The following is an 11,819-nucleotide window of genomic DNA, read 5'->3' on the forward strand; positions in this document are numbered from 1 at the left end:
AGTGTGGAATTTAAAACAAAAGTATATGAAATAATATATGATCCTAGTGTTCCCCTGAGTAAAATTTTAGTTACCTTTTTACTTAAGAAAAATAAAATTTCTAGAATGTTGTTGCTGTCAGGGAATGTTTGTTATTTTAGAATATACTGAAATGAAGAAAAGAAGGAAAATAATATCTATTGAGAGTCTACTACATGCCTAGCACTTTCAAACACCTTTTTGAAGAAAGTGTTTTTAGCTCCACTTTTAAAGATGTGAAGACTTCGAAAGTTTTAAATAACTTGCCTGAAGTCACATAGCTGGATTCCAAATAGTTTTGTCTCCAAAAAACAATGGTCTTTATTTTTTTTTTAATTTTTTTTTAAGATTTTATTTATTTATTTGACAGAGAGAGAGAGAGTTCATGAGTAGGCAGAGAGAGAGGAGGAAGCAGGCTCCCCACTGAGCAGGGAGCCCGAGGCGGGGCTCGATCCCAGGACCTTGAGATCATGACCTGAGCTGAAGGCAGAGGCTTAACCTACTGAGCCACCCAGGTGCCCCTATTTTTTTTTAATTTTTTTTTTAAAGATTTTATTTATTTGACAGAGATCACAAGTAGACAGAGAGGCAGACAGAGAGAGAGGAGGAAGCAGGCTCCCTGCTGAGCAGAGAGCCCGATGTGGGGCTTGATCGTAGGACCCTGAGATCATGACCTGAGCTGAAGGAAGAGGGTTTAACCCATCGAGCCACCAGGTGCCCCAACAATGGTCTTTATATTACCTGAAGTTATTTTATATATTTCTGACATGCCATACTAATCTAAAATTAGGAGCATGATAATATTTTATATATAACCAATTTTCTTCAAAAAAAAAAAACAAAAACAAACCCTATAGTGTTAACATTAGTAAATTTAAAAGCATAATTTATTCTGATAGAAGTTGGCCAAATAGTTTGTTTTAAGGTTCTATTACAATAAAGTTATATTCCACTGAACTTGAAAAGCATCTTATATATACTAAATTTTATAAGACTGGAAACTTTTGATTTTTATAACCAAACAGTGACTTATTTCTTCATCTGTTGTGAGAGAAGCAGAGGCCATTATGCCCAGAGATTTTTGCTGTCCTATAGCCTGAAAGCTATGTATGTTTGGCTCTACCACGCTCCATTATTATATAAAACCCCTTAAGATGTCCTATATTCTGAGGTTTAGAAATCACTTTTCCTATGGTACATCTAAATGTATAACTCATTTTATGAGATGATTAAAAAGAAACAGCTGTTTTCATCACCTTTAGTTTTGCTTTTGAGTTGAAAATCCATACCATTTCTTTTTTTTTCTTTTTCTTTTCAGCGTAACAGTATTCATTGTTTTTGCACCACACCCAATGCTCCATGCAATACATGCCCTCCTTAATACCCACCACCTGGATCCCCCAACCTCCCACCCCCCACCCCTTCAAAACCCTCAGTTTGTTTTTCAGAGTCCATAGTCTCTCATGGTTCACCTCCCCTTCCAATTTCCCTCAACTCCCTTCTCCTCTCCATCTCCCCATGCCCTCCATGTTATTTGTTATGCTCTGCAAATAAGCGAGACCATATGATAATTGACTCTCTCTGCTTGACTTATTTCACTCAGCATAATCTCTTCCAGTCCCATCTATGTTGCTACAAAAGTTGGGTATTCATCCTTTCTGATGGAGGCATAATACTCCATAGTGTATATGGACCACATCTTCCTTATCCATTTGTCTGTTGAAGGGCATCTTGGTTCTTTTCACAGTTTGGCGACCATGGCGATTGCTGCTATAAACATTGGGGTACAGAAGGCCCTTCTTTCCTCTACATCTGTATCTTTGGGGTAAATACCCAGTAGTGCAATTGCAGGGTCATAGGGAAGCTCTATTTTTAATTTCTTAAGGAATCTCCACACTGTTCTCCAACCAACTTGCATTCCCACCAACAGTGTAAGAGGGCTCCCCTTTCTCCACATCCTCTCCAACACATGTTGCTTCCTGTCTCCATACCATTTCAACATGAATTATTTTTTATTATTTTGTATATTTTTATTTATTATTTAAAGATTTTATTTATTTGTCAGAGAGAGAGAGCACAAGCAGGAGGAGTGACAGGCAGAGGGGGAAGCAGGCTTCCTGCTGAGCAAGGAGCCTGATGTGGGACCCTATCCCAAGGACCCTGGGATCATGACCTGAGTTAAAGGCAGATGCTTAACCAACTCATAATCCAACCAACTAATTCATAATCCATGAATTATTTTTATTTTTTTTTAATTTATGTACTTATTTTATTATTATTACTATTATTGGTGGCCAACAGAAAAAGTTTATTGAAAGATATCTAAGTGACAGTACAAAAGCTCCTGAGAGGGAAAGGGAACCTGAGAGGGTTGCCCAACATGAGTTATTTTTGAAATAATTAATTTATATACTTGATCTGTTTCTAAAAAGCATTTAAGCTAACTTATATTAAGAAGGTTTCTATGTAATAATATATATAATAGAAATTTATATAACAGAGGATCAGTTCATATAGGAGGGGAAGGAAGCAAATTTTTCATATAGGTTCATACAGTATTGTGATTAGCATTAACTTCGGAATGAACTTTGTGGCTGCAATAGCAAATGGAAAATGGAGTTTCTTACATAATCTTGGAAATAATCGTTCTTAAAAAAACAAAACAAAAAAAATGTGAATTCCTCACTTCCTCACTGTGAATTCCTCACTTCCCAACCCACCATATAGTGTGAGACTTCAGTAGTTTCTGTGACTATTTTCTGAAAATATTTTGAATCTTGGCAGATTTAAATGAAATCCATCTTCTCAGATATAATAGACCATCTAATTTTCATTGTTATTTTAGATGTAGACCTCTCTGGTATGAAGGACAGCAATGAACCGTATGACTATAAATTTGTGAAATGGATGACTAAAAATAAGGTAATGTTTATTGGTCTTTGAGATAATGTGCTGTATTTTATGGTTAACTTACAAAGAATACTTGCTGACATGTTTTGAACAATGTTAACTATAGTTTTGCTATGTGATATTCCATTTATGGCTATGTGGAGGATTTTAAAAACATTTTTTCTTTTTGGAAGTTGTTGTGAACATTTAGAAGTATTTGTTTTTTGACACTTATCTATTCTAAAATTAAATTTGAAGTAGAAGTAGTTTTCCTATTTTATTTTCCTATTTATTTTTCAGAAACTGTCAGCCATTCCAGTTTCAGCATTCTGTAACACAGAGACCAAACTACAGTTTGAGAAGTTTGTGCGATTTTGCTTCATAAAAGTAAGTTCCCTGTTCTATTCAAAAACACATTTATGATGTCATTCCTTCTGATTTATAAAGCACCTTTTTTCTCTTGCTAGGAGTGATGTGCTCATATGCAGTTTAAAAAATTTTGGCTTGCTGCCATGAAATTAACTGCCTACCAGAACAAAACTCAACACTTTGAAGTATTGAGTTTACTATATTACAGCATAATCAGACACCTTACCATGTAACAATACAATGTCCAGCAGAAATCAAAAATTACAACACATGTGAAGACATAAGAATATGTGACCTTTGGGACACCTGGGTGGCTCAGTCAGTTAAGTGTCCGCCATCAGCTCAGGTCATGATCCCAGGACCTGCGTCAGGCTCTCTGCTCCGTGGAGAGTCTGGTTTTTCCTCTCCCTCAGCCCCTTCCCCTGCTTGTGCTCTCTCTCAAGAAATAAAATCTTTAAAAACATATATATAACCCTTAATAAAGAAAAAAAGTAGTCAGTAGAAACAGATTACAAGGTGACCCAGATATCGGAATCATCAGACAAGGACTTTAAAGCAGATATTGGAAGTATGTTCAAGAAATTAAAAGAAAATATAGTCATAACAAGTGAACAGATTAAAACTATAAAAAAATCAACTGGAAATTCAGGAATTTAAAAGTGTAATAGCTGATATGAAAAATGTATGGGGCTTAACAGACAGAATTGAGGATATCAGGAATAAAGACCCACTTGAATTACAGATTCATAGAATTATCCAAGAGGGAAAAATTATTTTTGAGAAATGAACAGAGCCTTAGGTCTATGAGACAGTATCAAGTGATAATACATGTAATTAGAGTACCAAAAAAAAAGAAAAAAGAAAAAATGTGGCAGAAAAAATATTTAAGAAGTAATAGCCCAAAGAAAAAAAGAAGTAAGGGCCAAAATTTCCTCCTATTTGGTGAAAAGCAACATCCTTAGATACCTAAAAGTTCAGTGAACCACAACAGGCTGTAAAGAAAATCACCCTAATGGGTGCCTGGGTAGCTCAGTCGTTAAGCATCTGCCCTTGGCTCAGGTCATGATCCAAGGGTCCTAGGACTGAGCCCCACAGTGGACTCCCTGCTCAGTGGGAAGCTTGCTTCTCCCTTTTCCTCTGCTACTCCCCTGCTTGTGTTCCCTATCTCGCTGTGTCTCTGTCAAATAAATTAGTAAAATCTTTTTTTTTTTTTAAAGATTTTATTTATTTATTTGACAGACAGATCACAAGCAGGCAGAGGGAGAGGAGAAAGCAGGCTTCCCACGGAGCAGAGAACCCGATGTGGGGCTCGATCCCAGGACCCTGGGATCATGACCTGAGCTGAAGGCAGAGGCTTTAACCCACTGAGCCACCCAGGTGCCCCAAATTAGTAAAATCTTAAAAAAAAAAAAAAAAGGAGAGGAAAGAAAACCACCGTAAGACATTTTATACTCAAACTGCTAAAAACCAAGTGTAATGGTAAGATCTTGAAAACAGCAAGAGAAAGACTCTACTTCACATGCTTATGAATTTAGCAACTTCTTATCAGAAAAATAATGGAGACCAGAATACAGTGAAATGACATCCTCAAAGTGCTAAAATAAAAAATATATCAGCCCAGAATTCTTTATCCAGGAAAATAGCCTTTAAAACTGAAAACGAAGTATATATTCCTGACAAAGAAAAGCTAAATGAATTGCTTATCATCAGATCTCTACTTAAAAAAAAAAAAAATCTGAAGGGCACCCAGGTGGTTCAGTCAGTTAAGTGGCTGCTTTCAGTTCAGGTCATGATCTTGGGGTCCTGGGATCGAGCCCCTCTTCAGGTTCCCTGCTCAGCGGGGAGCCTGCTTCTTCTCCATCTAACACTCCCCCTGCTTATGTTCTCACTCTTTCTCAAGTAAATAAATAAAATCTTTAAAAAAAATCTGAATATATGCATCATTGCTATTTTTAAGATGCCGCTACTGAAGACAGGCTTAATAAGATCCAAAAACTACCAACACATTCATCTATAAACCTAGTCAGAATGATGTAAACATTGTTTTCAACTTTGAAAGACAATCTACAAACTCTGGAAGACTCATTCAGAAGAGAATAAAAATGTTAACAACTTAATATTTTATTTATTTTATTTTTATTTATTAATATTTTATTTAGTTGACCAAACTGTAGAAGAGAGAGTAAGGCCAAGAATATTCTCATCTTTCAGTGGATCCTAGAAAGAGAGGTGTATCTTTTAAAGTTACAAGCAGAACTAATTAAAAAAAAAAAAAAAGTAACAAGACTTCCTGTTTTAAAATCATAAACACTGCCCTTCCCCATTCTCTTCTTGGAAATTATCAAAAACAACTAGGAGAATGGAAAACAGATTCACAAATTCCCCAGTAAATGAAGAAAAGTTGCCAAATACTGTGAAAGTAAAGGGAAGAGAAGAGAAAGTCTCTTGTGTCTACATCTTCAAGTTATAAACAGCACCAGCAGGGAACCTACTCATTTAAAACAATAGGACAATAAGTACACTAGCTGTGGGAGCTTCTCCAGACTCATTTAGCATCATGCAAGGCAGGAGAGATATACAGCTGTACCATCTAGAACCTGTGTGGGGCAGGATGGAAAGGAGATTATAGTTGGGTTATAAATTTTCTTATTCACACCTGTCATGTTTGCTCCAACTCATGTTGGGGCAATGTGGAGGAGTTAGATTAAATTGGAGGTAGCCTCTTAAATTATCTGGGAGGGAAAAAAAAAAAAAACCCTCCCCACCACTAAAGTCCACATCAATCATATTAAACTTTACTATGAACCAGGGAGAATTTCTGCTGTCTTCTAGTGCTACCCTAACGCCTCACATAGATCTGCAGATACATCTTCAAATTATAGACAAAGCCAGTAGGTAGCATATTCATTACCAGAACAAAAGTAGATGCACTAGCAAGAGATTACAGAGGTAATTCAATCAAAAATGACTCATAAAAAAGAATCAGCTACGAATCTATAAAAATATACTATTAAAAATATATATACTATTAAGGGTGGAAGAGAAGGTGCAGGGAAAGCAAAGTGTCAGAAAGAGAATATTCAATCAGAGAAATGTTGCTATAGAGCAAATAAAAGTCGATAGTTCAAATCCAGAACCTTTAATATGAGATTAAAGCAGAGATTTAAAAAGTTCAGGGATGATAATGTCAGATAATATAAGAGGATAAAATGACAGCTTGTCAGAGCTCAGGTACAAAATTGAAGGGAAAAAAATCAAGCTACTGGTAATTGTAGTGACATTGGAAACAGCGCAGGGAACACTGAATACTTACTTCTGTAAGCATCTTAAGGAATGAGAAAAGTGAGCAAAGAAGAGTGGAGAGGATCAAAGACTTTTTTTTTTTTTTTAAGATTTTATTTATTTATTTGACAGAGAGAGATCACAAGTAGGCAGAGAGAGAGGAAGGGAAGCAGGCTCCCTGCTGAGCAGAGAGCCCGATGCGGGACTCGATCCCAGGACACTGAGATCATGACCTGAGCTCAAGGCAGCGGCTTAACCCACTGAGCCACCCAGGCGCCCCAAAGACTTTTAAAATACTAGAAAAATTATAGATATGGAAGACAAGTGAAATATCTAGAATTCTGTGGTGGGGGGAACAAATGGACCCTGATAAGAATTTAATAGATTTCTTTTAAGAATGCTTAAGAATGGGGCGCCTGGGTGGCTCAGTGGATTAAGCCGCTGCTTTCAGCTCAGGTCATGATCTCAGGGTCCTGGGATCGAGCCCCGCATCAGGCTCTCTGCTCCGCGGGGAGCCTGCTTCCTCCTCTCTCTCTGCCTGCCTCTCTGCCTACTTGTGATCTCTCTGTGTCAAATAAATAAATAAAATCTTTAAAAAAAAAAAAAAAAGAATGCTTAAGAATGCTCAGTAATTTCATTTTTTTTTTAATGAAAAAAAAAAAAAAGGCAGCTAAATCCAGCAATTGAAGGGGAATGCCTTGCCTCAGGAAAGATTGTCATAGAATGATTAACACTAAGATATATTGGACTTAAAAGAAACAGTCCTTCAGCATCTACACAAAAAGACCAAAGCCTTTCATGGGGGCGGAGTAAGACGATCTGTGTGGACACACCCCCTTTCATCAACGCTCAATCCTCGAAGATAGAAGATAAGGGAGCAATACCAAGAAGTCTAAGGAAAGTTACCATGGCTGACTCAACCTCTTGGAAAGGCTAAAAGTAAAAGGATGGCAAAAATATGCCAAGATAATGGAAACTGAAAGAAAACAGGTGAAACTTAAGGCAAAGTAAGCCCCAAAGGAGCACTTTACAATGGTTATGGGTAAAATTCTCAGCAGCTCTCAAATATATGAAAGGACTCCCACTTTAGTCATAGTACAAGAAATAAAAATTAAAACTGCAACAAAATTTTATTTTATCTATTAGTTTGGAAACAACCGAACAACTAAAAATTTCTATAAGACACTCTTACAGAGAGCAGGGGTATCATTTGTGAAATCTCTTAACAGTGGTTAGTTTGACCATTTCCATCCAAATGTAAATGCACATACCTCTTAACACAGAAATTCTATTTCTAGGATCTTTTTCCCATGGATTGACTTGCACATTTTGAATGACTGGTGCTCAAGGATTCTCTGTATTTGTCACTCCCCTCTTTGACAGTGAAAAAAACCCTAGCTTTCATCATGGAATCACATCTTTAATCAGTCCCTCTGTATGTGCCACTGTCCCTCCAGCCACCACCCCTCAGGCTTTGACACTCTGTACCAGGCTGCTTGCTGTCACCTGTTGCAGAGATGCCCTCCTCCAATTCTCCATCACTGCACACAAGGCTGCCACTGTCATCCACTGCATGGAATCCTTCACCCCTCGTACTCTCTGACATCCCATGCCCGTCTACCTTGGCAGATGCCTGCCTCATCCCACCCAGGTTCCAACACCCTGTCTGGGGCCACCATGCCGTACAGATGCTGGCTTACCCCGCTTGGATCCTGACATCCTGTTCCAGTAGACACTGCCACTGCCATCACCAACACCTCCTGCCACCCACATAAGAAACCCTCCTCCCTCCACTCAGGCTGCTACATCCTGCACCAGGCTGCCCAGGCTTTCCCTGCCTCCATATGTGGACACCTGCTTCACTCAGCCCCACCGAATGGCTTTTCAATTAAATCATTCAGTAGAGAGGGAAAAGAAAAGAAGTAGAAAAAGCAGAGGAGAAAAACAAGAGCTTGATTTTCACTGTTTATCTGTCAGTTTAATTTTATACCATATGCTGATATTACCTATTCAAAAAGCAAATGAGTTTTATTAGAAATCATAACTGAAACATTGAAGGGAAGGGGCATAGCAGTGTGAACGAACAATTTTTCCTCATTCAGAGCAGAGAATTGTGAATTTTGTCTGAAGTCGATAAATAAGGAAATAGAACCAAATGCATTATTTAGATCTTGGAGGTAACCACTAGAACTAAAACCAGAAATTACCCAAAAAATTTGTCTTGGGGGATGGTGGGCATAGTAGGAAGGAGTAGGGAGGAGGAACAGATGATTCTGACTCTGTGTAAGCTCTTCTACACTCTCTGATTTGTTTCCATAACTATATGTTAATTTAATTGTATTCCTTGTAGATGTCTGCCTTTTCATTTTTGAAAATTTTGAAAATTTCTCTTCACTTGAGATCAAATATTCACTTAAATCTTCATTTAGTGCTTTTATGTTTTATATTTTTTCTACTTTACCAAAATCTGTCTTTATTTTAAAGTTAACAAATCACTGGAGAACTATCCAAAACTTAATGAATGATAGCTGTAATTTCCTCAACTTGCATATTTTCAATGAGGCAAATGCCAGCCAGTAGTACCATTCACCATGATTTTGTGTCAGAAAGAATCATCTTCATGTTTGTAAATGTCATTTTAAGAGGAGAGAGAATGCTGATTTTAATGCTTTTAGTGAACCAATATTTTCAGTAAACTTTTCTGAGCAGCAAGGAAAAATGATTTTTTTTTAGAAATCTTAGCATTGGATATAATTGTTGGCAGTAAACACAATCAATAAATATCATGCAGTTTCCCAAATGAAAAGGATTCCTCCTTATGAATTCCTTTTTTTTTTTTAATATTTTATTCATTTGACAGAGAGAAATCACAACTAGGCAGAGAGGCAGGCAGAGAGAGAGAAGCAGGCTCCCTGCGGAACAGAGAGCCCGATGTGGGGCTCGATCCCAGGACCCTGGGATTATGACCTGAGCCGAAGGCAGAGGCTTTAACCCACTGAGCCACCCATGCGCCCCTCTGAATTCCTTTTCTAAAGACATTCAAATACCCCAACTGGAGACTGAATCTCAGTCCTTTAATATCCCAAACTTACGGCTAGATATCATCAGGGGTGTCAGGTCATGCACAAAAGGGGGTGAGGTGAGAGGCAAGAAAGCCAAAATAATAAATGTTGATCCCATGAGCACATCCTTCAGCCTCACCGCCGCCATCAGTGTCATTTATGAGTCTGGGTCTTCTTTGGTGCGGCAAGCTGCTTGGACTGCTCTGATGGTTATAAATAGTGAGAGTGTCCGCACTGGTGGATGTGGTTTTGCCTGAGATCAGGTTAAACTCTTTTCAGTCTGAACTGCATTTAACAGTTTGTCGATCATTTTCTTGGTGATGCTTTTTGGCCACATGTCAGTTGATTTGTACATTTCTTTAGTGTCAGGATTGGAGCAATAAACTGGCAGCCAGTATCACAAAACAGTATGATGTAGTGATCACTGTCACACTTCTCTAGCTCCTCTAATATTGAATTCTTATAAAGTTCATTCACTTTTCCAGCTAGGCAGTATTGGGATATAACATCATAAATAATTGATTTGTTTAATTTGCTCCTGGGCTCCTTAAAGAGCCTCAGGACCTGTATACTAGACCACCAAGGTGGGGGAAGATACTATGGATGCCATTTTCCAGTTTCTGTCCATGCACCTTCCAGAGTGGTGGCTTTACATGGGCAAGGCTTCCAGTGACTCATCTTCTGAGAAGGCATGATCCCAGATTGAACACTTTGGGATTCGGTGCTGTGGAGGCCAAGGACAGGCTAGAGCCCAGCTGGGCCCTGCTCAAGTTATCAGGGGTTGAAGAGCACTTGGTTCCCAAATCACTACATGACTTTTCCTGATCCATTGACTTTGGTATATTTTATATATATTTAAATATGTACTTCATCTTGAATTTGTTTGATATGTAATGAGATTATTTCATTTATTTGCAGAAAGACAGTACACTGGATGCTGCTGAAGAAATAATTAAGGCATGGACTGGACAGAAGTCTTGATCCAAGCAGAAAGCTTGTATTAGATGACCTGATATGGAATTGTTATTTAGTGCTGCCATCTGCTGGATACTGAAAAACAAATATTTCAGTACCCCTGAAATATGAAGTAATATTTCCATTGTTTTTCCAAAATGTTAACCTCACTGGGGTTTTTCTTTTTTGTTGTTTTTCAGTTTAAATGTATGCAAACACCTTCCGGTACCATTTTACCTCAGGCAGAGTAGCATCATGGATAAGAACTGTGAGAGTTGATGCTTCACCTCTCAGTGCTTCAGTTCCCTCATCATAAAAAGGGAATAAAATATAGCACCTACTTTATGACACCTGGCTGGGTCTGTGGGTAGAGCCTGCAACTCTTGATCTTGGAGTCATGAATTTCAGCCCCATGTTGGGCATGGAACCTACTTTAAAAAACAGTACCTGCTTTAGATGAAGTTTGTGAGGATAAAATAGATTGATATATGTGAAGCCTCAATAAACCCTCAACTATTGTTAGTACCAGTTAGTACCAGTTTTCACACAACCAGTTCATTTAGTGCTATTATGTTTTATATTTTTTCTACTTTACCAAAATCTGTCTTTATTTTAAAGTTAACAAATCATTGGAGTACTATCCAATTGTGTGAAAACTCTTGCCACTTATATGCCCTCAACTCCAAGTCCTTTCTTTCTCTACTCACATGTAGTTCCCTCCCCTTCATTTACCAGTGCCTTTGAACTTTGCTCACAGTTTTGCTTCTCTGTCCCAAATGCTGCCATCTTCCAGATTGGCTTCAAGGTCCACACGGATTATGGAGGCTTTCAGAACTTTGACCTCACCTTTGGCGATGTTCACCTATACCCCACTCTCCACTTCAGCCACCCACCCCCTTGCATACACCCTGGACCTTTCATCATTTACGGCTGTCACCTTTGAGATAATAAATTAGTCATCTCACCCTGTACACACCTATGCCTATAGTATTCTCTTGATGTTTCTCGTCTGCTCTCAAAATATCACTTTAGACTCACTATCATTTCATTTCAAATCCACTATTTCTCAAAAAAAAAAAAAAAAAGTCTGTGGCCTTCTTACAGCAGAATCAGAATCAATCCATGAGAATAGATTCTGGTCTTCACCTTAGACCTGCTGAAAATAATTTCAGGATCTGTCCCTTCCAAGGTTTATTTTTATACCAGCTGAATTTTGATAATCACATGGAACACGCTATGTCATTC

At 38.0% G+C, this 11,819-nt stretch overlaps 1 protein-coding gene across 8 annotated transcripts in view; it reads left to right on the forward strand.

Annotated features, from left to right (window-relative positions):
* KYAT3 (kynurenine aminotransferase 3) overlaps positions 1-11,553 on the forward strand; it is a 61,013-nt gene extending 49,460 nt beyond the window's left edge. For all 8 annotated transcript variants that reach the window (XM_046009561.1, XM_046009552.1, XM_046009584.1 and 5 more), the window contains 3 exons: positions 2,864-2,940; positions 3,208-3,294; positions 10,539-11,553. In XM_046009561.1, coding sequence (XP_045865517.1) covers positions 2,864-2,940; positions 3,208-3,294; positions 10,539-10,601 — 227 coding nt within the window. In that variant the 3' untranslated portion in view covers positions 10,602-11,553. The remainder of the gene's footprint in view (positions 1-2,863; positions 2,941-3,207; positions 3,295-10,538) is intronic.
* Positions 11,554-11,819: the final 266 nt, after the last annotated feature.

The sequence above is a fragment of the Meles meles genome, chromosome 1 (genome assembly GCF_922984935.1).
Source record: "Meles meles chromosome 1, mMelMel3.1 paternal haplotype, whole genome shotgun sequence".
Taxonomy (NCBI): domain Eukaryota; kingdom Metazoa; phylum Chordata; class Mammalia; order Carnivora; family Mustelidae; genus Meles; species Meles meles.